Source organism: Gambusia affinis, linkage group LG14 (genome assembly GCF_019740435.1).
Source record: "Gambusia affinis linkage group LG14, SWU_Gaff_1.0, whole genome shotgun sequence".
Lineage (NCBI taxonomy): Eukaryota > Metazoa > Chordata > Actinopteri > Cyprinodontiformes > Poeciliidae > Gambusia > Gambusia affinis.
In genome coordinates this window covers 571,285-598,648 of record NC_057881.1, presented here as the reverse complement: position 1 = coordinate 598,648, position 27,364 = coordinate 571,285, and the positions used below count along the sequence as shown (strand labels likewise).

Here is a 27,364-nt window from a genome sequence, read left to right as displayed (position 1 = left end):
TGTTCCATTTATGAAGCTAGCAGCCGCACAAGTAGCTTCGGCTAACTCTGTCCTCTTCCTCAGTTTGCTCCTCATCTTCATTGTGATTTCTACATTCCCATTGATTATTCTTGGGTTTTTTTATGGCGGTAGGCAAACAACTTTTAGGTGCATTACCGCCACCTTCTAGACTGGAGTATGGATCAGATGTTAATCCACTATAACCTTCCCATAATACCTGTTCTCCTTAGAAAACTAAAAATACTATTAAAAACTACATCCCCAGATGATCTTTGAAGCAAAATCCTAATATCTAATTAATTTTTATTCCTACTTAAATCTCTAATTAACACCTCCCTTTCCTAAACTTACTACATTCTAAAAAAATATGTTGTGTTGTTTCTAATTTCCCACAATAACTACAAAAACCTTTTCTATGTTTATTAATTACTTTAAGAGTTCTGTTTAAACCTGTAAGTCCAAACCTTAATCTAGATATAATATCCTCTTCTTTTTTATTCCTGCTACGTTTCCTAAATTCTCCAATATTTTTTTGGATGCTATAATAAAATCTTACACTGCTTCCTTTATCCCACTGTTCCTGCCATTTTTCCTTAATATACATTTTACTAATATTTTTAGCCTCATTTTTGCTTATTTTAATATTTAAATCAACAATGCACTTTTTTGCTGCATTCTTAGCAAAACTATCTGCCAGCTCATTTCCTGTTACTCCAATGTGGGCAGGAATCCAAACTAATCTAACCTAAGACCCATAATTCTAATCCTAAAAATTGAATGATTAATATCAAATATAATATCTTGCCTTGATTCTGAATTTTGTTCTAAAATACTTATTAATGCACTACTTGAATCTGAACAAATTATAACCTCCCTCTCTCTTGTTTCCTCAGTCCATTCATTCGCATTGATTTCAACGAGCTCCGGTTTAAATGGCAACGGCTTAATGACGTCACTCATCTACTTTACCGTATTTGGCTGCGATGAATGACGTGATCAGACAGGCATATGTCATTTACCCAGAATGCATTGCATCGTAAACAACACTGTGACAATATTTTGTTTAAATTTATAAAAACTACTCAGCCGCCACTATTTTTACTGTATTGTTATTTTTAATCTAATAAATATTTATGAGTTAAAGTTTGCTGCCTCTAATCACGGATCCTTTCTGAAGGATTAAAACCAGAAATGATGGAGTATCCAGCCAGTGGTAATAATAATAATAATAATAATAATAATAATAATAATAATAATAATAATAATAATAATAATAATAATAATAATAATAATAATAATAATAATAACAGTTTATTCATGAAGCCCTTTATGTCTCCATTTAAAGGGCTTTATAAATAAAGGTTGGTTACAAAGAGATTGATCAGTGTTTATAACAGAGGTGGAACTCGAGTCATTAAAATAAAAACTTGACTTGAATAAATGCTCAAAGACTCGGACTTGACTTTGACTTTCACACCATTGACTTGGGACTTGACTCGAAGCTCTTTACTTGAAAGGACTTGATATTTTACTCAAAGTTGGAACATTTAAAACACATTATTTATAAAGTGGCCTCATTAATTCATTTCACTCATTCCGTATCAACAGTATAACCGTCCCTGTTTTCCACACTCCGTAAGTTTGTGTGCGTAGCTGCAGCACAACCAATCAAATGAACAGGATTTAAAAATAACAGCGGGGGAAAAACCGAGAGACGAAAAACGCTCGAAGCAGAGCAGATGTGCTCCTGTGAGTAATTTCTTTTGGGGACACCAGTCATGAAATATCCAACTAAACACGGAGTGAAACATGAAAAACCTGCAAGACCAGGATCTCAGATGGAGATACAACAACTTCCAACTGTTGAGCGTTTGAGGTTGCATAAAGAGGTGAGCGGAACTTTTCTTTTACTATGAGAGACTGACTAGCTAACATCGTGTTAGCACCTCTGGGTTCCGTTGGTGACGCCGCTTGTCTTTCTCTTGTCTGCCATGTTTAGTCCTGCTGTATAAACCCGGTACTTGAATCCACATCAATGTGAACCGTGTTACATCAGGAAGCCGGTTCTGGACCTGAACTCAGGGAAGAGAGTTTCTCTCTGTCCCGTCATAATGATGAACCAGGTCCAGCTGTGATGGATGTGTGTTCATAAGGGAAACTGCGGTTTCTCACGTCGCATTTCCCTCCCGGCTCCCGTATTAGTATTTTCCCATGAATCTCCTTCCTCCACCTCCTCTGACAGTATCGGACAGACATTTATCTCATATTCTCAAATCCAAAATTTGACAGGTGTGGGTGTATTTGCAGACATCTATGTTGGTAAATTATATTGACAATACATAGATCGTTTACTGCAGTCAGTGCATTACGTTTGCTGTTCTTTCAGTTAAACTCTTCAAATGGCGCCATGATGGCCGTCACACTGAACCCTTCTCCAATGCCACAATTTACAAGTGGTGTAATTTTGCTGGAAAAACAAATCAAAATCCAGTAATTTAGCTATTCTTCAGAAATTGCTGTAAAAGTAAAAAATTGTACAACTGTAAGGATCCTGAACGTAACCCTGTGGGTGTTTCTGGATGATAATGCAGCACATTATTTTGTCTGGGTTTCTGGCAAGTTTGATTCACGCAACATGTTTTTATCAATACTGATATGTGAAATTGCCTGTAGATTTAACCCCACTTGGACTGACAGATATTTATTTTACCATCACATCCAAATTCAAAACCACTGGGCTTTATTTACAATGAGTTAATTGTGTGTTTGATTTTAAAAAGAACACATAGTCCATTATTTACATTTAGCATAATTGGAACATTGTTGTTTTCTTAAAAAACAAACAAACAAACAAACAAACAAAAAAAAAACGACTCAAAAGGACTTGAAATTCCAAACTCCTGACTTGAGATTGACTCGGACTTGAGGACAAAGACTTGAGAAAACAGTGACTCGGTCCGATCTCTGGTTTCTAAATGTTGATGTGAGAGAATACTGCAGAGTTCAGGTTGGACCCGTCTGAAGACTTTAGAAAGAAGTGTTCAAGATTTCTCAGAGACTAAAGCAATATCAATCAATCAATCAATCAATCAATCAATCAATCAATCAATCAATCAATCAGTCAAATAAAATTGTGTTTGTGTGGCACATTTCAGCAAGAAAGCAGTTCAAAGTGCTTTACATCATAGAAATATAAAGTCATAAAACACACAGCTACATTAAATGTTTCATTTATTATCTTTCAAAAGCAGCTCTAACCAGCTGGATTTAAACTAACTCAGTGTTTCAGCTGTTTTTCAATTTTCTGGAGGTTTATTCTTTTCTGCATCAGAACCAGCAGGTTGATCCAGCTGCAGCAGCAGCAGATCTTTAATCCTTTCAGTAATTTATAAACTACCAGCAGTTTAAAGTCTCTCAGCAAAGAACCGGGTGGTGTCTCCATCCTCCTGGTTCTAGTCAGAACTCCAGCAGCAGCGTTCTGGACCGTTGGGTTGTCAATCAGACCTGTGAAGACGCTGCTGCAGGACCCAAACGCCTGGATGAGTTTCTCTGGTCGGAGACTTTAGTCTCTGGTTCTGGAAAAGTTCTGCAGCTGCTAGAAGGCCCACTGTGGAACCGGCTTTATGTGGCTCTGGAAGCTCAGGTCAGAGGTCATCACAATAGTTGCATCTTGAGTCAGAGAGGAACTTTCAGTCACCTGCAGTAGAAAACCTGCTGAGAATCATCAGGGCCGTCAGATTATTTCACGTAGAAACTCTTGGCCAGTTCCTCCATCCTCCTGTTGCTGTGAAACGGCTCGTTGGAATCAGGCTCAAGGTATTTAAAATATTCACTGAAACCGGGCAACAGATAGAAGAGATAGAAGATGATTTTCATAGAGAAGATGGGTTGTTTCTGTTTCTTCACACGCGTCCACTTATCTGACTGGACGTGTGTGAAGAAACACATCTTCTCCTTCTCCTTCTTGTTTTCTTCCAGCTTCTTTTCCTCCACATCTGGATGGAGACCATAAAAATAAATCCCCTTCCAAAACAACCCAATGACATAAAAAGCGGGCACACTTCCAGCAAAGACTGCAATGTGCAAAGATGAGATCTCTAAGTGAAGTGGATTCGAGCTAATTCCACAGTACCACAGCCCACAGAGGACCCAGATGTCCACCAGCATGTAGAGGTGGTAGAACAGCATCAGTTTGCTGGTCCTCGTCTTCACCACACCACTGAACCAGCTGAAGTACCAGATGAGAGCCACAGTGCCTCGGAACAGCCACTTCTCACCGGTAGACTTCCTGAAGACTGAGTCTTCTTGTTTTGTCTCGATGTAAGAGGCAACAAAGAACAGGAGCAGCCAGGAGCAGACGAAGTGGGTGAAGATGTAGCAGGGCTCCACGGAGGCGAAGAGGGCGAGGGCAACAAGGCGACTCAACACCAAGAGCAGCTTCCAGAGGAAGAAGAGCACCAACCGCATCACTGTCGTACAAGAGCAGTACCAGCATTGGTCGGTCTCACTGAGGCAGGAGATGATTGACTTGTAGTACTTGGCCTCAGAGAAGATGATGCTCACAAATGAGACCAGGATCTTACGCACTGAGGAGAAACACAGACGACAACATTCAGAAAGGAGATGAAGCTCATGGTAAAAACCCAACAGTCAAGAATCTGTTGGCATCAGAACACGAAGGTCTGATAGCCACTGAAAAAATTTAAGACTGACAAAAGTAATAACATTTACTGAAAATTATTCAATAAAAGTCAGATATTGCTTTTGAACCATGAGGAGGATCTGTACCTGTGAGGACAGTCGGTGTCCAGCCATCGTCACTCAGGGCGATGCTGAGCATGAGGACGACCTGAGGAGCGCTCTCCGAGTACGCCTCAAACATCCCCAGAAGTCTCTGATCATGTTTACGGTACTTTATTATTTTCTTCAGCTCCTCGGACTGAAAGCGGACGTTTTCCATTGAAGCCGTTGCGACGGCTGCATGCCTGAAACAGAAACAGCGACACTGAGGTAAGAACATGGCGATGTTTAGGTCAGAACAGGAAGAGACCTGGTTTAATGTCCTCAGACCAGGAAACTTTAAACGTTTCTGTCTAAAAGATTTACAGTTAGAATGAATGAAGGCGACTTAAACCCAGTCCTGCTCGCATTGGACCCACCTGGTGTAGATTCCTAAATGGAAGATGTGCAGAAATCCAAGGTTGGGATACAGGATCCTCTCCAGGTTGGTCATCATGGCAAAGTTATCATCCTTGTACCAGAGCCAGCTGAAAGTGTGTGTGAGCACGGCCGATCCTACGAGCAGAACCAGCAGAACAGCAAGGTACCCATACTCCCTATTCATGCCAAACATCACCAGAGTCTTGAAGTCCAAAACAATGTCGAGAACAAACAATGCAAGACCCAGCACATCGAGGAAAAATGAGCAAATGCTCTTGGGCTTTCCCGTGCAACTCTTAATAAAACTGCATCCAATAGCAGAGGAAGACTTTTCGTCTTCATCTGGACTCTCCTCACTATGGGAAGGAGGCTTGTCGTCTGAAAGCTCCTCAATCGACAAAGAAGGCCTGGCCTCCGCCATTGCAGCAGCTGAAATGCCAGAACAACTGACAGTAAAAGGTGAGGTTTCTGGAGAAACTCCACCCACTCCTGGTCCAACCTGTCAGACTGGAGGCCGGCTCCTTTCAGGCCTGCGGGAGGTTTAACACGAGTTGAACACATGAGTATCTGAACCATCTGCAGCAAATGTTCTGCTTCTGGTCTCTTCCTGTCTCTACCGACCTGCTTAACCAACCAATCCCATAAATGGGGATGAAACCTGAGAAGGAGATCCGTTTTTTCTAAAGGAGCGGTGGAATCCAGCTCGATTCGTCGTGTCTGAACTTGAGTAAACCATGACAAAAACTAAGCCAACTTCCTTCAGCGTTGTGTAAATGCTGTGGGCAGGAAGAGTCTCCTGTAGAGGTCAGTGTTACAGTGAGTATTAGGAAGCCTCTGTCTGAACAATGAAGAGCATTCTCACAGTTGTCTGTATTATTCTTCAATATCTGAAGAATCCTTCTTTGATCAGCTTTTGCATCAGTGGTTCTGATGCTGCAGAAGAGATTCGTCTCCACAACAGACTGATAGAAGATCTGGAACTTCACATCCAGCTGCTTTCATAAAACTCCGGTTTGGTTCTGGCAACGCTTGAAGCTCAACTATTTAGCTTGCTAGAGATCTCAGGTTATGATCGATGGAGAAGGTTTAACTTCCTTCTCTCTGCTCTGCATGAACGTCTCAACTCTTCTGGTATTATCATAGCCGATGATACCGGGAGTAAAAACACCTCGTTTCTATGTTTGCACATCATAACTGTCTAAAAGTAGAAAACAAAAATCCTCTCAGCTGCATGGCATCCAGTACCAGGTGAGGTGATCACCTGAAAAACGATCTTTAAAGGAGACGGTTTTATGTATTTTAGTTCCATTTTATAGCACAATGTTACTGCTAACTGTTTTAACTTTGATTTGTATTTTAACGACTGTATTGCGTTTTATATATTGTTCAGTTCCTAGTGCTCCCTGTAAAAGCTGCTGCTGGGTGATGTCATCAGGAGACGGCATAGGACGCCCTCTGGTGGTTGTTTTGAGTCAATGTTTGGTTGAGCTGAAAGAACTAAACTAGAAAATGATTAAAATATTTAATCTCCAGCTGGATGGACAAATCCTTCAGAGTCTCTGGGTCAGCAGGGTTCAGAACCGGGAATTCTGTGTTCTGGAGCGCAGGCGTCCGACCCATCAGAACCATCAGCTGGACTCAGTAGAACCTCAAGGAACCGTTCTGATTCAGGCCGATTGGTTTTGATGAAAAATATTCAGTTTGAGGAAAGTTTGCTGCGTTCAGGAACTGTGGGAATTGTTACATTTTCTTGACTTTTCATTGATTCTCCAGGAACTTCCTAGATTAACTCAGACTTCAGTTCTCTGCATGTTGGCTCCAGATTTTTCCTCCATTATTGTTTTTTTCTAGAGCTTCAGCGTTTTGCTCCAGAATGAACCAATAGAACAATCTGGACGGTTTTTTATTGACATCAGTCGTGAACCTGGACATGAACTGAATGTGTAAGAAATCAGAAACTTGAGCCAGAAAAGGTTTAAAATGTATTTACAGTCCCGGAGCGGTCCGAGTTTCCAGAACCACATTCCGGTTCTGCTCGGCTCCAAAGTGAGATGAACAGAAAAAAAAACGCTGAGGAGAAAACGGACCAGCGGGTCCATCAGAACTGATGCACAACTCAAACCGAGCTGGATCAGAACCAGGACGGGCCTGAGGTCCGACTGGTTTCCATGGATTTCAGGTGGTTTCCTGTCAACCTGCAGGTTCTGACCAAAATGTCTCAAAGTTCTCCAGAACCAGAGGTTCTGTCGCGATTTCCTGCTGAGTCGAGCCGCAGTTTTCCAGCAGTAACCTGACCTGTGATTGTCGCAGCAACTGAGCGACGCTCCTGGAGCGTCTGGTGAGATGAACAGAAACACGGAGAGACTTTATCCAAGCCGTGTTCGGGTCGGCGCCGGACGGAGAGGCTCCGGGTCTCAGTGCAGGCAGAACAGGAAATGAAGAAGCGTCTGAATGGAAAAATAACACTTTGATACGAAGAAGCTGCAGATACACGAGCGACGCTTAAAGGCACAGGATATAAATACGCTGAGTCACCAAACACATTCCTCACAGTCCAATCAGAACATCTGCTCCGCTTCCTGTTCGTCTCTGAAGGACAAATCTGTCTGGTTCGGTCCGCTCTGCAGCAGCTGGAGCTCAGTTACCGGTTCTGGTTGCCATGGTGAAGTTCTGATAAAGTTCTGCTGCGCTGAGGGAAAGCGGACGTTTGAATCTGGACCAGGGATTTTAGGAGTCGTTCTGGTTCTTTGGGATTAAAGACGACCTGAGTGTTCATCGTCTCGGTTCGGATCGGGTCAAGTTGGAGCATGCAGGACCGGTTCGCAGAGCACAGCGATCCAGAACCAGAACTTTCTGGGTCCAGACTTAAACACAGTGAACCAAACGGACGTCTCCAGGCCTGGAAGTCCAGATGGAGACGGGGAAGTGAAGCGTGAGTCAGTCTGAGCGGCGGTGAGTTTAGCTGCCATAGAGGGGGGGGGGACTCAGACTCCGCCCCCAAACATGGCCGCCAGGCGCAGGGCATCTACAGGAAGTCCAGCTCCAACGCCTGGTGGAGGGAGACGAGGTCGCCGTGGGTGGAGATCCTCCAGAAAGGCATGTTGTGCTGCAGGAGGAGACGCCATGTTAGCTCAGAGACTAGCTTGCCCTGCCTGCCCCTTTTGCCTGTTTTCCCTGTCAAAGCTGAATAATCCATTTGAATTATGGCTGTTTTGTTTGTTTATTCGGGATATTTAAAATGTAACATTTTATAATCTCATATATACAGTACAGTATATACATAAACTTCCATTATTATTATTATTATTATATTGGCTATTATTGTTTACTGCAGTAATATCGGGGACTACGGCGCCCCCTAGGGGACATGGGGAATTTTTTTTATTTTGCGTTCCCTCGCAAAACTGTACTGATCAGTTATGCGGCATAATTGAATACTGTAGACTTTGTTACGGTGGCCGCCGTACTTTCTGATTTAATATAAGGTTATGTAAGGTTTTTCCATGAATGTTAATATCTCGTTGTGAAATATCTGAAGTTTTATATCTTTCTTTAGGATACAAAGGCACCACAAACCTGTTATATAAACAGAAACCTTATAGGAAAGAAATATAAATACTGTACATCCAAACTATATTTCTGAGTTATTATCACGGCGTAATAAGTCATCTGACAGTTTTTATTGTGTCTCTGTTGTGTTGGTTGCCTGAATGGTTTAAAGAGCTGCTTTTATGTTCAGTTCCATCTCAACCTTAACAGACATAAATATGCAGTAAATGAATTGATTTTCAGTTTTTTGCACCAAAGACTTCATTATAATAAACACGTTTTATTATTAAAAACACAACAAACTAATTATGGTAAAGGGCCGTATTAGGTTAACTCGGGGAATCTCATCTGTCCGTATCAATTAGCTCCAAACCACTTCTTTGTTCTGTCACATTTATCGATTTATTCCATTTTGATTATTATGCTCCAAACTTTGGAAGGACTGACCAACCCGCTCACCGTTTCCTCATACACACAAACCAGCAGGCCAGTAAGCTTCCCATTCATACTTGATGACGTCACTCCCACGCCCACCACCTAAGTGTCAAAGTCGCGTGCTCCTATCATATCAATAATTACTTATTTCATTCATATGGCTCTTACAGAGCCTAAGTGAAAACATGTTTATTATTATGAAGTCTTTGGTGCAAAAAACTGATTGAAAATCGATTAATTTACTGCATGTTTATGTCTGTTAAGGTTGAGATGGAACTGAACATAAAAGCAGCTCTTTAAACATTCAGGCAACCAACACAACAGAGACACAATCAAAACTGTCAGATTATTACGCCGCGATAATAACTCAGAAATATAGTTTGGATGTACAGTATTTATATTTCTTTCCTACTTACGGAAGGTTTCTGTTTATATAACAGGTTTGTGGAGCCTTTGTATTCTAAAGAAAGATATAAAACTTAATATATTTCACAACGAGATATTAACATTCATGGAAAAACCTTACATAACCTTATATTAAATCAGAAAGTACGGCGGCCACCGTAAGAAAGTCTACAGTATTCAGTTATGCCGCACAACTGATCAGTACAGTTTTGCAGTACAGCTCTGTTGGGGACAATTGATCCTCCAGCAAAGTTTATTATGACAGGATTCCAGTTTAAGCTGTGAAACTGCGCCGCCTGCTGACAAAACCAGTAACTGCACTGTAACCTGGAGCCATTAAAAGGAACATTTCATACAAAATCCACTTTTTTAGTCCATAAATATTTTTTTTGTACTTTGAGTGTCTAAGTGTGAACATTGTCTTTATATTCTTTTAGATTTTTCAGTCTGTGAATTTTTCTCCGTTGCCTGTAACCTTTTCATTCGGCGACGTCCTTGGTTTAATGCTTTCATACTGTGGTAGCATTAACATGTGAAGAGTTATCTGACATGCATGGGCTGTTAAACTACGCTCCCTATTGTAGGTAGTTGGTGTGGCTGCAGAGGGAGTCAATCCAGAAACACCATCACTGCCATGCGTTCATGTGAATGCTCGGTTCTGCTGCTGTTTTTTATGGATTTACTGGAGGTCAAAGGTTAAATAAAGCAGCTGGAGGGAGACGAACAGTTAATGAAACGTAGAGAAAAACAATCGGTTCCTTTTCCATCACTATCTGGACCTGGAAACTCTCCAGAACATCTACAGAACCTCGTACCTGCTTTGCTGCGAACTCCTCATCTCGGCCGTCTCCGATCACCACGTAGGTCACCTTCTTCCCAAAGCGAGAGACGATCCTCTCAAAGCAGCTCTCCTTCCCTGGGAGGACAGGAGACCGTGAGGCTGGGCGGGTCTGGACCGGGTCTGGACCAGGTCTGGACCGGGTCATACCCACCGATCTTTGTGGCGCTGTAGATGTTCTCGATGGGGAAGACGTCTCCCAGGCCGTACAGCAGAACCTTGGCCAGCGCTGGGACCAGCTGGGTCGTGGTCACCAACACGTTCATGCACTTCCCTCTGCAGAACAGAGAAACAACGTGAGCGGGGACAGGAAGACCCGACCGGGTCTGGGTCGAGCGGATCCGGGTCGGACCTGGACTGGATGAGCAGCAGGGACTTGAGAGCGGTGGTGAGCCACGAGTCCGTGACGTTCTCGATCTCAGACTGCAGCCGCAGCAGCAGCTCCCTCTTTATGGGGTTCAGGAGGCCTGCAGCGAGACGACAGCACAGGGTCCAGATTCTGGCTCCAGATTCTGGCTCCAGGTCCGGGTTCACAAACCAGCCTGAAGCAGCTCTTACTGACGCCAATTCATGAAAAATCTCTGAATATTTCCCTCGATAAGATTAAAGTTATTCACTCAGCAGCTCAGGCCTGCAGAGAGCCGCTAACACGGCTAAACGTTCAGATCCTGAACAGTCAAGCTAGCAACGGGGTCAACCACACCTAGCAACGGGGTCAACCACACCTAGCAACGGGGTCAACCACACCTAGCAACGGGGTCAACAACAGTTTGTCGTCTCCTCTCTGAAGCTGAGTAACTTCCTGTCAGGACGTTTTGTCTCCAGCGTTCCCGTGAACTCTGGAACGGCTCTGCGGTCCAAACTCACCCCCCACGTTCCCCTTGTAGCTGCTGTAGATCTCTTTTAGGCGCCGGTACCGGAAGGCCAGCTTCCGCATCCACTCCACCCCTCCCTGCACCCCCGTGGTGGCCCCCGCCGCTCCACCGCCGCCACCTGAACCGTTGAAGCCGTCGGCCATGAAGTTGTAGTTACTGAGGAGGAAAAACGCGGAGAGACTTCAGACGAGAAAAACCGGGCCGACGGTTCTGGGTGAGTGACTGAACCGACCTCAGGTCCTGGCCGTTATCATCAGACGCCACGTCCTCGATATGGACCTGATCACATTCCTAGAAGAAACCAGGAGAAACATCCTTTACAAAAACAACTAATCTGGTGGGCTATCTGAGGTTCTGATTGGTCCGGACCTCCAGGTCGTTGAAGAACAGGTGAGTGTCGGCCAGCTCGAAGATCAGCTCCTCCATCTGCAGGCCGAGGTTCAGCATGGTCGCCGGGTCCTAAGCAACCAGAACCGTTTCAAAATATTGGTTCTGGTAGGAAACCGGAGCTTCGGGTCAGAACCTCACCTTGCCGAACTTCTGTGCGTATGTTCCGGTGAGCAGAGAGTGGAAGATGATGATGGTCTCATCCAGATCCCACAGGAAGACGCGCTGGAAGCAGCAGAGGTGAACAATGAGGCTCCGCCCCTTCCTGCAGGCTCGGCGGGCGAGCGAGGTGGGCGGGCGAGCGAGGTGGGCGGGCTTACCTCCAGGTCGCTGCTGGCCGGCGGCGAGCTGTCGGACTTCTTGGCCTTGGCTTTGGACTTTCCTACCGAGTTCCTGCGGCTGACCTCGTCCTGATCTCTGGCGCCCCCCGCTGGCGGGTTCTCAGGCGGCAACGCATCTGCAGCAAAACACGTAAACAGATCGATGATACTGACCGGGCCCGGTCCAGACAGCCAGGGTTCTGAGTGCAACATCTGGGTCAGGAAGTTCTGCAGAACCTCCAGATGAACAGAACCAGCACCTGTGGGCGGTCCGGCTGGGGCGGCCTCTTCGGACTTCACCGCTGAATACCCGACTGCTCCGGCTCCGGCACCAGTACCGGTACCGGTACCGGTGCCGTGCTCGTCAGCGCTGGGTGGCGCGGCGGGCGTGTAATTGGGAGGAAGGTGGTAGTACTGGGAGAACTGGTTCTGTCCCAGTGAGCTGTAGCTGCTGAACTCCTGGAGGAAGGAAGGAGGAAGAGATTGACTGGAGAGATTGGACCGGGTCAGACACCAGAACCTGGTACCAGGTTACTAAATACATGAAAAAGAAACCACCATAATACTGATCACATGATCAATAAGCTGTTCCCTAAGTGGTGGATGAAACCTGGAATGAACTGATGATTGACCTTTGACCCAGAGGCAAGTTTAATTTAACTCTCATGATGAAATGTAATCTGGACAACAGGAACATTTTCTCTGGCATTCAGGATCAATAATTAATTCTTTATTTTATTCTTGACTCACTTTGTGACAGATATGCTAACTGGAAGTAGCATTTTCTAATGGGAAGTCTGGTTCTAGTCCCACAGCGACCCAGAACCTGCAGGGATTCTGGTTCTGGACAGACATGACAGGTGCAGATCCTTGTTTTGGCCTCACCTGCGGTCCGGCGGCGGCGGCGGCGCTGCTGACGGCGGTTGATGAGGGGATGTTGGAGTAAACGCTGGACGTGGTGAAGCTGGAGGCTGAAGGCAGAAACAGCATCATTACAGCTTAGAGAGAGAGAGGGAGGGTGTGTGTGTGTGGGTGTGTGTGTGTGTGTGGGGGTGTGTGTGTGTGGGTGTGTGTGGGGGTGTGTGTGTGGGTGTGTGCGCGCGCGCAGCTCGCCTTGGCTGGGGTAGGAGTAGTGCAGCTGGCCCGGCTGGGTGGAGGTGTAGGCTGTGCTGAAGCTGAGGAACCCCGTCTGGCCACCGGGGGGCGCCTCAGGCAGCCCTGTCTCAGTCTTCACACCTGGCCACAGTGCACCTGCAGGGGGCGCAGCGGGGCAGGGTCAGAGCACAGCGGAGGTATACAGAGGCATGATGCTGCGGGAGGAAGGGGCGGGGCTAACCGAAGGGCGGGAGGCCGTAGGTCTGACCGCTCTGAGGGAAGGAGGAGTAGACGGCGGACTGGAACGCCACCTGGCTGCTGAAGGACGTCACTGCAGGGCTGGAGCAGCATCGCCATGGCAACACAGAGGACAGAACAGTGAGATCAGTCTGAGGGAGACAAACTGGACCCCAGAGAGGTCTCCATGGCAACCAGCCGCAGGCACCGCCCCCTGCTGGACAGGAGCTCTGAAACCAAACTACATATTTCTCCCTAAGGGGGCGACCTCGAGTGACGCTCTGGCCCAGCTGCGACCAGAACCCGACCAGAACCACCTGAGCAGAGATAAACTGTGAATGATTAAAATTATTTAGTTAAAAATCTAAATTCTCCCATCAAGCATAAAACAGGAGCTTCACTTTTACTTTATTGCTGTATTTATTTCAGTCCTCTGCAGCCATATCAAGATGAACTGATCAATATGATTGATAACCCATAAATTGACCTCTACTGTTTCGGTTAAACATCCCACAATCCTTTGCTGCATTACTGTCACATGGCCACACAAACAGCAGCAGCTTCATTCATCCTGATGAAGGTGTGAGTGCTAAACATTAGCATGAACTCCCAGGACCGTCGTGAGCCTCCAGAACCGGGCCGGTTCTGTCAGAAACTCACCTGGCCTCCTGGTAGACCTGCTGGCTGTAGTCGGACTGGGCCGAATCACCATCTGGAAGACAGAACAGGTTCTGAGTGAGTCCAGTCCAGACACACAAGCTCCCTCAGCGCCGGCGCCGGACCTGGATGGGAGTACGAGTCGACGGCGTCGCCGATCGGCCGGTCCGATTCTCCTCTAGCGCCGCTCGCCTGATCCTGCTCACCTGCAGGGAAAACAAAAACATGCAGGCGTCTTTACACGCTGCAGCAACATGCTAACTACAGGAGGCGCAGAAAAAACATCTGGAGAACAGGAAGGAAAGAGGTTCTGGTTCTCCTCACCTGGGTCCAGCCGGGCCGCAGACAGAGAGGAGAAGGAGCCGTCCTCCTCTGATGAAGCCAGAGCAACAGCTGGAGTCCCGTCTGAGCTTAGACTCCTGAGAGTAGAGAAACTTCATCTGAGTTACAGATTAATGCTAATCTGCTAATCTGAGGAGAAATGATGATAATCCAACCTGAGCTCCGACTCCTGCTCCCCGTCGGCCTCCAGCTTCGCCTTCTTCACCTGAACAAACCGAACAAGCCGAGTCTCAGCGTTGGAAACAAAATGTTTATTTTTATGATCGTTCAGATTAACTGGAGATTACAGATTATTTACTGTTTTCCAACTACTTTAAACCAGTTCTACATGTTCAGATGGAAAATCGTCTCATCACATCTCCAGAATAAAAGCATGAATGAATCTTTGTGTCACCGGCTGCATTTCAAGCTGAACACCAAACGGTCAAACCAGATTTAGTCAGATTACAGCTACGTGTGAAGGCTAACGCTGCCACTCACCGGCAGCTCCTGCGGGTCGTCCATCTTTGCGGCGCGGCGCCACGTCTCCAGGCTCAGCTACGCTCTGCAGTCGGACCGCCGCTCTGGACCCTGCTTCACACAAACACCGGCGCTGTGAGGTGGCTCCGCTCCTCCCGCCCCATAAATACCCATCAGCGCCCCCGCCCCGCCCGGCGCCACAGGAAGCACGGCGCCTCGCTCTGATCCGCAGCACGAGACCTGCAGGTGAGGCACGTGTGGACCTGGCGTTGACCAGCGTCTCCATCACGGCGGTGATCTGTGGATTAGGGGAGCGGGCCGCCTTACATGAGGCCTAACCTACATTCAGGGAAAACATCTCCGCCCAGCATTATGAGCCCAGGTGCAGCGACACTCGCCTGGCTGGATAAGATCTAACCTGGATTTGTCCATCGGCCACAGCTGGAGGCGCCCAGCCGTTATCTCCCTGACATAATGCCGAGAAGGCCCAAAGTGGGTCAGACGGCTAATTTAAAACCGCCAGACGTGTCGGCCGGCTCCTCGCCGAACACGTTCTGGGAGAGAAACGTGCCGCGTGAATCCGTCCGCTCAGCTGCAATAACTACTTACACAAGCTTTAGATAACGGCTCCACTAAACTGTCACAACAGCAAGGAAAGGAGGCCAGAGCGGAAAAAACAACTAAAAAAAGATTCACAAAGTTCAGCAGGGTTCAAGACAGCGAAGCAACCAGTTCAACAGAACCAGAACTGGACCAGGACCGGGTGACTGGGAAGAACTGGGCTGGTGCTTCCAGGTTTTAGAACCTCCTGGAACCAGGAAAAAAACCTGGCAGAACGTCTCCGACTTCCAAACCCCAACGCAGGAAGGAAAGACATCAGCAATGACCTCAGAGAAAACTACTTCCTGTTTGAGATCAGGAATCAGATCAGGACTGATGGAGACAGACTGATGCATCCATCCAGTCTAAATGTAACCCATCAGCAGTCAGACAGACGGATTGGGTCGCTCTGTGCCAGCCCAGGTTCTGGTGTGGAAATGTTCTCCTCCAGTAACGTTGGTTTTTAGGGTGACAGTGTCTCTGAATCGCTGTAATAAAAGCCCACAAAGGGCGGCGGGTTCTGCTGCCCCAGATGGTTCCAGATGTTTGTGCTAAAGAAAATGGAAATTTGTGGATGTTTTAATACCGGGGAAACCCAGGACACGCTGGAGGGACGATGTCTCTCTGCTGGCCTGGGAACGCCTTGGGATTCCTGGAGGAGCTGGAAGAAGTGGCTGGGGAGGGAAGACTGGGCCTCCCTTATGAAGCTGCTGACCCCACGACCCGACCCGGATAAGAGGAAGTGGATGGATGGATGGAAATGTTTCAGATGATTTGACAAAACCAAACAAATAATGAATAAATCAGCTGAGGTCATTAATGGTGGACTGAGGAGAGGAGTGGAGGTGTTAAAGGCTCACTAGATAGAGAACAGAACCGGCACCGGGTCCAGTCTAATGTGAGTCACAGTTGGTGGTTCTGACTGAGAGTTGGACTGGATCGGAACCAGGTCTCCGCAGAACTGGATGATGTGAGGGAATCTGATTCAGGTGTTGAGCAGAGATGGAGGTTCTGGACCCAGTTCTTTCCGAACCTGTTTCAGCCCGGAACCGGCTCTGTTTACCTGGCCGCAGGTTAAGACAGCTGACTCCAGGAAATACACCCCACCGAGCACACCGTGAGGGTGAAGCCATGAACCCGGCTACTTCCTGGAAGGAAGAAATTCATCTCCGAGGAAACCGGACCGACACATGGATCTGGACCGGAACACTAAAGACTACGCCAGGAGTTAGTCGGCACCCAGCAACGGGAACGCAAAGTCCTGACGTTAGCCAGCTAATGCTAACTTCCGTTCTGACACCTTCTGTCGGGTTAAGCTGCTCCGACGCTTCACTGCTGGGAATAATTCAGACGGAACCACACAATGGTCCGGCGGAACCGGGGTGGGAAAGTTTTCTGCTCCAGGGATTAGTCGGTCCCACCAGGCATCGTGTGTCAGCTTCCGAACCCCGGAGCAGCAAACAGCCCCCCGGCTCCCAGGCAGCCTTCCGCCCGGACACCGCAGCACGCAGACCGGCCTTACCATGGAAGGGGATCCGGGAGCCTCGATCCACTCTCTCCCCGGGAATCCACGCAGGAAAGCTTTGTCTGTTGTTAGGGAGCACTATCTGGCAGGAAGGAGCTCCTACGGGATCCGCGGCGCATGCGCAGAGCGTTCACATCTCTGAGGTCGCTGGCGTAATGAGAACTAACAGGTGAGAGGGAACAGTTGCGGGGTCAGAGGTCAAATCCTGCATCAACCCGGGAAGGCTTCCGTGGGTTCCCAAATCTTCAGGAGACTCAAAGTAAAGAAAATGATGTTGGATTATTCTAAAAATGAACAAGAGAAACCAGACATGAGCAGTTTGAGATGTTTTATTGCTGGGATCAGGATCCAGTTGATGGACTTGCAATCATGGGGCCCCTGGGCCTGAAACCCATTTGGGGCCCGATCCACTAAAGTTATTTTGCTAACACAGTGGGGTCATTCTCTGAATTCGGAGCATTTTGTGTCTCACACGTTTATCTCAAAGATTTTCATATAATGGAAACCATGTTTTTTTGACAAAATCAATAAATGGAAATATCCATGTGTCTTGGTAATCCACCCACTCTTTTAATTACAGCTCTGTTTATTTGATGATGTTTGGCTTCGGAAACCATAAATTTAGTTTTAGTCTGAAGAATATTTATTAATAACAGACATCTCATCAGCGCACATCACCAACTGTCTTTTGTTTTTCTGGGACACCAACCATCTTTTTGTCTGACGTCATTCCTGTCGGCAGCAAAACAGTGCAGAGCAACAAATATAAATAATGACTAAAACAGCCCAAGTTAATATTTTTATCTTAGTTATTCTCTATTTTTAAAGCATTTAAAAGATGTAATAAACATGAGATAACTCTAAACGGGATATTTTAATTTTGCTGATGAGGCTGAACATGCAGCTGTGGCGCCCCCTGGTGGCCAGGAGGAAGAAATGCCTCTGAACTGAAGTGTGAAGATGACTCCATCTATTGATTGAACACTTTCATTTTATCCATCAGCAGTCAGGTTGTTATGCATACCTAGGCCTGTCGCCCTAAACAATAAATCAATTAATGCGGTAAATTAAAACTATCAACCTCATTTTAATTATCGTCTCTTCCAGCCTTTTTCTCTTTCTGTTGATGACACTGAATGAAAAAAGGTTCAACTCCGCTGCTCTCCACTGACCCTCCCTTCCTCATTTCCTCAGTGTAATGTCCAGTTCACACTACACCATCTTAGAGCTGTCGGCCGATTGTCGGCCCATTTCCTAAACCTGAGAGATCACACATTAGCCGACAGAAATCCTAGGTAGAACGGTTCCATCGGGTTCCATCGGGCCGTGTGGTGTCCAACAATGGGCACAAAATAATGGCTACAAGTCCAGTGAACTCATTTTAAAACCAGGTATTAATCAATGCTTTACTACAATCTCCCTGCAGTGCATGTGTCTCTAGTGTCAGCGTAACGTCCTGACTGAATGAAAATCATTAGAACCTTTTTATGTCACGTTAACGAAGAACAGCTGAAAAGTTACCGGGTTCATCAACTGGTACCAATTTGGCTCCAACTCCTCCCCTCATCATTTCTATATTCTTTACACCAAATGTTTTATAAACATTAATGTTGTTTCCACATATCATCTCCAATGTCCGCTGGACTTCGGGTTGCTCCGTGTCAGCTGTTTGGGATTCCCCTCTGTAATTTCCCCTCAGAAAGCAGGAGGAGAATCCGGCTTTCTGATTGGCTACCTGTCACATTCAACAGGCTGCGTTAAGCTCCCAGTGGGGAAAACCCCTGATTTAGATCGGAGCGCCACAACGATCTACCGTAACACACCACACACTACAGGATGATCGGTTATGAAACCACAAGAGACAATCTGAGAACATCAACGTTCTCAGATTGTCTTAAGGGGAAAATGTAGGAGTGAACTAACGTGTAGTGTGAACTATTGCATCAGGTAGTCGATGTTCCATCTTCTCTATTTAAATCTAATGATTACTGAAGGACAATATGGTTTACAGACTTCATAATCTGAACTCTTTTGGTTGAATCCAGTATTTATTTACACTTTGGTGTTTTTATTCATTTTTGTTAATGGAGACTGAGAATCCATTTTATTTTTGGATGTTTATTTTATCAGTTCCAGTGTTAAATGTTCTTTTGAAAATAAAGTGTATCTATCTTTGGTTGGAAATCACATGAATTATTATGTCATTTCCATTAAATCAGTGTAAAAAGGTCTTCAAACAATATTATTGTCTATCGCAATAATTTTTGAGACAATTAATTGTTCAGTAAAATTTGTTATGGTGACAGTCCTATGCATACCTCTGGCTTTTAGTTGTTAATGAATGTCAGCATCTAGTGAGGTTTGAAAAGAATCTATGTGCGACTATTTTCATTCTCTCTGGAATGACAGGAACTTTTTTTTTCTGTAGGATTTAAGGAAACAGTCAGGTTGAGTTTGAAAGGTTTTATTTAGCATTTCTGATCCAGATCTCAGCTCAGAGTTTCCCTTCAAGGAGCCAATATTTCTGCTTTACATGAAAATAAAAACAGAAAAACAAACAAACTTCCAAGTATGGAAGAACTTCAGGACCGTTTTCATTCCGGGAACATTTTCAGGAACAACCTTCCAGATCAGGAGATATTCTGTGGGAACATTTTATTGCACTTTCCAGAACCGGGCCGAGCCGGATCCGGCTCCGGCCTGCGGTTCCTGTCCAACCAAACGAAGCACTTCTTTAAGACTAAAGTTCTAGAAGGTTCTGGAGGGACGGAGATATGTTTCAACATGGATCAGGCACAAGACAACACAGTTCTGCTCTACATGATGCATAAACACAGACGCTACGGTGGTGGTGGACAGTACCGAACGGTACCGGGTTACCGCTGGTTCTGAGCCGACACGAGTCCATCAGAACCAGCTGGTAAATATCCTCTATGATATGTACAGGTGGAAGAGCTGCAGGTCGTTCAAGGTAAACAGGTTTCCTCTTCGGGTCCAGGACAAACGGGTCGAAGGAAGCGTCGCTTTGGTCCCGGAGCTGGAAGCAGAAACATTTGGACCCTTTGGTTCCGAAGCTGCTTGGCTTCTCTTTGACCCTCGTTTCCTCGAGTGCAATTCAGCTTCTACACGAATGGGACGAGCAGAACCGGTCCGGTCCAGTAACGAAGGCGTCTCCTACGAGGTCCAAACGGAGACGCTGCTTCATTCCCAACATCAGGCACGTTACGTCACCAGCGGCTCCAGAACCGGCCCAAACACCCCTCAGGTCCGGAAAGGCTTCCATATGGCACATGCTCCCCCGTCGGGTCGGTTCGGCCCGCCGGTGCTGCAACATGAGTCCCTCCAGCCCATCTGCTTTTGAGTCGGTACCAGAGCTACGCCTGTCCGGACGGGTCCGGTCACATGAAGGCGTGGTCGGACGGGGGCCCGTAGGAGAAGCCCGGGAAGGCGCCGGCCGCCTCGCGGACGCTGCCGGTCACCGGCGCCGAGTCGCTGCAGAGGGAGGCGGACACCGGCAGGTGGGTGAACTCCGGGTCGAAGTGCCGCAGGTCGGTGGGACCGGACTGGAGAACAGAGCGGACCGGAAGTCAGAACTTCACATTCATTAGCCTATCATAAAAATAATGGTTTATTTTTTAATGCCATGTTTTGGGTCAAGTATGAATATCAGTTTCAAATGAACTAATTAGTTAGCATGCTAAATATTTAGCTCCAAACAAGATAACCTGAAGCAAACTGTTAGCAAGTTAAATATTTAGTTAGCTGGTATGTAGCTAGTAGTTAACTTAGAAGCCAATTTATTTATGAAGCTAAATATTTTTGCTTCAGATTAAATGTCTAAATATTTAGTTTGCAGCTACATATTTTAATTTGACGTAAACATTTCTCTTGCTAATTAAATATTTAGTTTAAAATTGACATTCATAAATGAATATGATGAAAATATGAACCTCTATTTTTTACTCTTAAAACTAAACTAACTTATGTTCATTTGTTGTGACTCTCTACTTAAAGACGGAGTGAATCATTAGCTGCTGGATCAGAACCAGCATGGGTCCTGCTGAGGCGTTGGTGTGACCGTACCACAGAGGGGACGAAGGGCGGCGCCACCTTCTTGTCCATCAGGTCGTCCCAGTTGATGGGGGAGAAGAAGGAGTGATACTTGAGCTCCAGCTGCAGGGAAACACCAACACTATGAGGTCCGGTCCCCATCGGGACGGCGCCGCGGCGGTTCAGGCAGACTTACAAAGTCGTCGTTGGCCCCCAGCCGGCTGCAGCGATCCTTCTGCAGCAGCCCCTCCAGCAGCTCCCTGCCGGCGTTGGACACGTTGGGCTTCAGCACCGGCGCCTTGTGCAGGATGTTGTTGTACATCTCCGCCGTGTTGCGGCTGTAGAACGGCGGCTGAGGGAGACGGTTAGCCGGTTAGCGGCCGGTTCAGCAGAGAAGAGCAGAAAGCACCAAAACGGGACAGAGTGAGACTCACGAGTCCGTAGAGCATCTCGTACAGAACCGAGCCCAGACACCACCAGTCCACGGTCCGGTCGTACGCCTGCTTCTGCAGAACCTCTGGAGCCAGGTACTGGGAAACCAAAGCGTCACAAACCCCCTGCAGCGTTAGACGCTTTACTAGCAACACATTAGAAAATATTTACACCTGCATATGAAGACGGACACTGAAAAAACAATTATTTCAAATGATTTTTGTCTAGTTTATGGAGCAAATGTCTCAGTAAACGTGAAACAAGACAAAACTAACAAGTAACATTTCTCCAAGATATAAAAACTTTATAGAAAAAACTCCTTAACATTGATTTTCTTTTAAATGACTAATTTCACTGTTGGATTCTGTCATTTATATTGAAAAAAAATCCCTATTAAGCATTTATTTACATAAAATAAGCTCCTATTTGTCTGCTGAAAACAAACTTATTAGTTGTGTCTGATTTCAAGTGAAATGAGATATTTGCTCTAGAAACTAGACAAAAATACTGAGTAAGATTTTGAGTTTTTACAGTGTCCAAAAAAAACACCAATGTTGTGTAAGATGAGAATCATTTTAGCTGCTGGTTTATTCAAACAGTGAGAAGAAGTTTTACTCCCTTACGTCAAAATGTGTTTTATCAATCACTAGAAATTATTTTATGCTACATATGTCTGAATAGTCTAAGAATATTCTGTATTATTTTATGGTTTTTGTGTAGCCATCTTCCTTAGAACCATCTAGAAGGTTTGTTTTTAACTCGTTTATGATTTTACATTTATTCATTTCTTTATCCATGCAGCTTCATAAAGTCATTCCATGTCGTTCTTATTTTATGGTTTTTAAAATTCATATCTTCTCTTTCTGCAAGGATTTTGGAATATTTCTGTTACTACTTTGAGTTTAACCGGATCCAGACGTAATAACGGTAGTTTCCATGTTTACCTCCGGCGTCCCGCAGAAGGTGGACGTGGTTCCGTTGGGCTCCAGGCCTTCCTTGCAGAGTCCAAAGTCGGTCAGGACGATGTGGCCCTGCGAGTCCAGCAGGATGTTCTCAGGCTTCAGGTCCCTGAGGAACACCAGACAGCAGGGGGCATTAAAACCTGTGACCCCCACCGGCCACCGGAGGGCGCTGCAGGATCAGCCTCACCTGTACACGATGTGCAGAGAGTGAAGGTAGCCCAGAGCGCTGGCGATCTCCGCCGCGTAGAACCGGGCCCTGGGCTCCAGGAAGACCCGCTCCCTCTGCAGGTGGTAGAAGAGCTGCAGGGAACAGACAGAGTCAACATCTGGACCGGACCGGACAGAACAGAACCGGTCCCTTCTGGCTGCACACCGACCTCTCCTCCGTTGACGTAGTCCAGGACGAAGTAGAGCTTGTCGGTGGTCTGGAAGCTGTAGTGCAGCCCGACCAGGAAGGGGTGCTGGACGTTCTTCATCAACACGCTGCGCTCCGCCATGATGTGCTTTTGCTGGATCAGAACCGGACCAAAACCGTTACACTCTGTCCCACCAGGAGCCGCTCAACTGCTGCCGCCGCTGACTCACCTCCTTCTTCTTCAGGATGATCTTCTTCTGCAGAACCTTGACGGCGTAGTACCTGGTGGTCTCCTTGTGCCGGGCCAGCAGAACCTGAGCAGAACCGGGCCCAGAACCGTCAGAGGGGAAACAGAAACGACTCCAGGAGCAAAGTGGAGATCACTCACCTTCCCAAAGCTGCCTTTCCCGATGATCTTGAGGTAGTCGAAGTCACACGGCTTGATCCTGAGAGACAGAATGAATCAGCTTCCTGTCTGATCACCACTTCACGTCATCAAACAGGAAATGAGCAGAAACTCACTGAGTGTCCTCGGCCAGCGACGAGCGCGGACCCAGGTACATCTGAAAGACAAGCAGGAGAAAAAACAGAAACTCAGAACCGGCAGATCGTCTCAGCGGCTCACGCTGAACCAGGACCAGGAGTGGATCAGAACCATCAGGTCTGACAACGCCCACTCCCACCTGCAGGTGGCAGCACTTCCTCAGAGAGTGAAAATGTTTCTGATCGTTCAGTCCAATAGTTATGGGATTTTTATATGTGGATTTTTTGGAAGAATTTAAACGAGAAAAAAATATTGTTTTTACAGCAGATCCCAAAAATCTTTCCTCAAAGACTGTTTCTAATGTTTTGCACTTTATTTGGGAACAATACACAGATTATTTCTGTTTATTGCGTCAATTTCTTACTAACTTATTTTGTAGACACTATAAAATTTGTCCAAGTTTTAACAATAAGATTCGAAGGAAATAAAACACAAAAAGTTCAGGAGTTTGATCATAAATCAAACTTAAACTATAGATAGCAGAAGAATGTCAGATTGAAACCAGATTATTAATCATGGGTCCTCTGCTGGAGGAACTGATTTATTTTAAATAAAAGGTGGAAAGTGAAGAGATGAACTTACTGGACTTCCATCTTCAGCTTCGTTCTGATTCTCATCCATCTTCAGGAAGTTGTTCACCTCAGAGCTGCAGCACAGAAACAGAGAAACATTAAAAAAATAAACGTCAAAATGGTTTTTTTTATATCAGACCACAGGAGGTGCAGGTCAGGGGTCAGCAGGTGACCTCTGGCTGACCTCTGGCACCAGTCCAGCCTGTCCCGTCTGAGGGTCGGCTTAGAGCCGCTGCAGGATGTCTGACTTTCTCCCTCAGGCGGCAGCAGCTGTAGGTGAGTCACAGAGTAATCCCAACCAGATTTACCTCCAGGAACATCAGGGATTAGACTATTCTGGCTTCCTGGAGGCAGATTAGCAGCAGGGGCAGGAAGCCTGTACTGGGGCAGTTATGGGCCAGTTTTACCCCCTGACCAGGGGCAGTTATGGGCCAGTTTTACCCCCTGACCAGGGGCAGTTTTACCACCTTTGCCCCTCAGATACTCACTGCTGGCAGATGTGCGGGGTCGCCGCCAGCTTCTGGATGAAATCGTTCAGACCCATTTTCCTCTCCTTGATGAAAGCTGCAGAGAGAAAAAAAAAAGAGACCCGGTCTGATTAAGAACGATCCGAACTGTGATCTGGACATCTGAACGTTCCTTCTGCGGTCAGTTGTTGCGTGATTGTTAAAGATTTGTGCAAAGCTGCGGCTTATTAGTTACGCAACCAGCCGGGTTTCCATTCATGCAGAGCCCAGCGGCTTTTTCCATTCAGCCCGCCACACAGTCCTACTGCGCAGGCGCACCGACTCCGCTATTTAAATTTAAACCAGATTTCCGTGCGACTAAAGACTAAAGTTCGGGTTAGAGTGCTGGTGTGTGGTCAAGGCGCCGGGTTCGGGCGTGATACCGGTTCCGGTAGAGTTCGGGTTGCTGTGAGGCTCACCGGTCAGAACCGCAACGATCCCCCGCATCTTGCAGTAGGTCAGGTCGCATCCCGCCTCGGTCACCGCCATGTTGAGCGCTGCGCAGCCGGAAGCCAGTTCGGACGGGAATCAGAACCGAATCTCCAAATGTAGAAAATAAACAAGAATCCTCCCGTGGTTCGGTCCGGTTCGGTGGATCTCCTCTGAAGCGGCGCGAGACTGCTGCTGCGCGAGCCCGACGCGCCGCTTTATGAGGGGCACGTGGTGCCGGCAGACCCCGCCCCCTGCTGCGTCACCGGTAACCACAGCAACTGGCCCATGACGTCGCGGGATTCCGCTGCAGCGGTAGGGATGACGGTGATGAGAAGGAGGAAGATGAAGAGTTTCTGTCCTTCCTCCTCTTCCTCAGGCTGCACCATCACGCGCTGCAACATCTGCAACCTTTGACCCCAGAACCTTTATGGAACCAGAGGCCCAGATGTTCTGCCGGTTCTGACCCAGAGCGGCTTATAGACCAGCGGTTACGTAAAGCCGGAGCTGTGACGTCACGCAGCGAGTCCAGCTGCTCCACTAACCTGCAGTTACATAACTGAGTCCGAGGACCGGAACCGGTCCAGTTCAGTTCGGAACCTGTGCCAGCAGAACCTCCTGTAACCTCACAGCCCAAAATCTGGAGGATCTAATTATGACGTCACTGATTACGTTTCATTTCATGAGGTTTCAGTTTCAGCTCCATTTTCTCCTCCAGCATTAAATAACTAATTCATTTTTTACTGCGTAACAAATTGTTGCCATGGAGACCAGCAGCAGTCTCCATGTTGGACGGTGTCAGCGGTTCCTCCTGGATCTTTAAAGAACCTTCAGGAACCTTCCCCGGTTCTACCTCCTGTTTCTGTTTTGGTCTGTGATGTTCTTCTGGGTCAGAGGTTCTGGTCCACTGAGAGGGAAACTCTGGGTTATAACCGCCAACCTCCTTCAGGGGAAAAGGAGACGGTCCAGAACCAGAACCATCAGCAGAACCGGTTCAACCGGTCCGATACTTGAGCCCAGACTTGGCGCCGGCTCTGTTTTCACTGCGGCTCTGATTGCATGAGTCCGGCTCGTCTCCCAGGTTCTGTTCAGGCCCGATTCCAACCTCACCTGCTATTAGAGTGAATAATTCATGTTCTTCTCTGCGGTCAAACCGGGTCAGAACCTGAACCTGACGGAGGTTCTCCCAGCGACAGATTAGAACTAAAATGTCTGAGTTCAGGTTTTGTTCTGTTTACAGCATTAAACTGCAGAACTGTTCTGGTTCTGGTCCAGATAAACCAGCAGACGGTTTGGACCATGAAGAGTTCTAGAGTCTAATGTCAACCAAACCCGGTCATCATCAGAACCATGATGCAAACCCAGCAGCAGATCTGCAACAGGAGAGTCAAGGTTCTGCAATGGCCTAGTCAAAGTCCAGACTGATCAAAATGCTGTGGAGGAGCCAAGCAGAACTGCAAGGGAAGATAAGAGCAAAGTTCCTCCTCTGGATCAGGTTCTGGAGGTTCTGGACTAAAACCAACACCGTTGTGGTGACTCAGCAGTTTCTACCGTCTGTGGAAGGAAAGCAAATCTTACCGATGAAGGATCGCTTCCCGCTCTTCATCTCCAGATGGCAGGAATCCAGAGGATCCAGAGGATCTGATCCGTGTCTGCAGAGCGTCCAGCTGATGCTTGCGCCGCATGGAAAACTGCAGCTCTATCTGAACAGTTCTCACTTTCCTCTCAGCTCTGACTCACCTGTTCCCCCTTCCACCTGGGGAGCTGATCAGCAGGTGTCTGGTTGCAGCTCCTCCCCCTGGAGTCGGTCTCCATGACGCTGGATCCACCGGGGAGGCAGTGGAGGCTCCTGATTGGCTGGCAGCAACGAGGATCTGAACATGCTGATCTGGTTGCTGATCCCTCTGAGGATTCCTGATGCGCTCTCTGTGTTAGCTGTGTAGCCGTGCTAGCTGCATTAGCTGCGTTAGCTCGATGTTTGAACCTGAGCGCAATGTTTCAGAGGAACCTCAGGAGAAGCTCAAGAAGTTTCTCTTTCAGATGATCACAGAATAAAATATTAATATTTATTCTTAAACTCAAAGAGGCATCACTCTGTTTCTATTTAGACCTTTACTGTTAAATCTTTCCGCTTTATTTCTGGTGTTCTCTTGTTTGGGATTTGTTTTATTTGATTTAATATTTATTTCTGTTACACAGGTTGCTAACAGGAAGCACAGGCTGCTAACAGGAAGTACAGGTTGCTAACAGGAAGCACAGGCTGCTAACAGGAAGCACAGGCTGCTAACAGGAAGCACAGGCTGCTAACAGGAAGCACAGGTTGCTAACAGGAAGCACAGGTTGCTAACAGGAGCAGAGGAAGTCCTGCCCTCCTGGAGTTCTGGTTCCCCTGGTCGGGCTCAGAGCCAGCCGTGGGTGGGAGCATCTGTTACGTTGCCTTCGCTCTGTTAGCGTGCTAACTGCATATCTGAAAAGCTAAAAACTGTGAAGTTTTTTCAAAGAAATTATTTCAAATTTTGCTGCTTCCATCCTTCGTTAGCTTCCTACCTCCTCCAAACGAGTTCAGTCACTTTATAATCTGATTTTATAGTTTTGGTTTTCCTGTCAGACAGTTTTTATAAACTCCCAGA

The 27,364-nt window shown here is 46.7% G+C and overlaps 3 protein-coding genes across 4 annotated transcripts; all 3 read right to left on the bottom strand.

The window, feature by feature from the left end:
* Window positions 1-2,728: 2,728 nt before the first annotated feature.
* Window positions 2,729-6,985, bottom strand: LOC122843311 (XK-related protein 8-like). Its single transcript, XM_044137972.1, has 3 exons — window positions 5,160-6,985; window positions 4,789-4,985; window positions 2,729-4,586 (listed from the first exon to the last, which is right to left on the bottom strand). Exons 1-3 carry the CDS (start codon window positions 5,579-5,581, stop codon window positions 3,739-3,741), a joined length of 1,467 nt encoding a protein of 488 aa, XP_043993907.1. The 5' UTR covers window positions 5,582-6,985; the 3' UTR covers window positions 2,729-3,738.
* A 144-nt stretch (window positions 6,986-7,129) lies between these two features.
* Window positions 7,130-17,071, bottom strand: eya3 (EYA transcriptional coactivator and phosphatase 3). Of its 2 annotated transcripts, none has more exons than XM_044137971.1 (19): window positions 16,882-17,071; window positions 14,781-14,873; window positions 14,456-14,505; window positions 14,283-14,377; window positions 14,084-14,164; window positions 13,962-14,013; window positions 13,306-13,403; window positions 13,083-13,220; window positions 12,855-12,940; window positions 12,230-12,428; window positions 11,970-12,106; window positions 11,791-11,874; window positions 11,632-11,721; window positions 11,495-11,553; window positions 11,255-11,418; window positions 10,740-10,854; window positions 10,542-10,663; window positions 10,365-10,465; window positions 7,130-8,266 (listed from the first exon to the last, which is right to left on the bottom strand). In XM_044137971.1, exons 2-19 carry the CDS (start codon window positions 14,802-14,804, stop codon window positions 8,186-8,188), a joined length of 1,776 nt encoding a protein of 591 aa, XP_043993906.1. In that variant the 5' UTR covers window positions 14,805-14,873; window positions 16,882-17,071; the 3' UTR covers window positions 7,130-8,185. The 2 variants fall into 2 exon arrangements, with proteins under 2 accessions (XP_043993906.1, XP_043993904.1); XM_044137969.1 differs by having other exon boundaries at window positions 14,781-14,870; window positions 16,882-17,070.
* Window positions 17,072-19,332: 2,261 nt separating this feature from the next.
* Window positions 19,333-24,978, bottom strand: si:ch211-195b13.1 (STKc_SGK domain-containing protein). The gene is made up of 13 exons (XM_044137973.1): window positions 24,725-24,978; window positions 24,288-24,363; window positions 23,810-23,873; window positions 23,206-23,246; window positions 23,072-23,129; window positions 22,914-22,997; window positions 22,706-22,837; window positions 22,516-22,628; window positions 22,311-22,434; window positions 21,369-21,464; window positions 21,131-21,286; window positions 20,968-21,057; window positions 19,333-20,447 (listed from the first exon to the last, which is right to left on the bottom strand). The coding sequence occupies exons 1-13, from the start codon at window positions 24,792-24,794 to the stop codon at window positions 20,283-20,285; spliced, it is 1,269 nt and encodes a 422-aa protein (XP_043993908.1). The 5' UTR covers window positions 24,795-24,978; the 3' UTR covers window positions 19,333-20,282.
* Window positions 24,979-27,364: the final 2,386 nt, after the last annotated feature.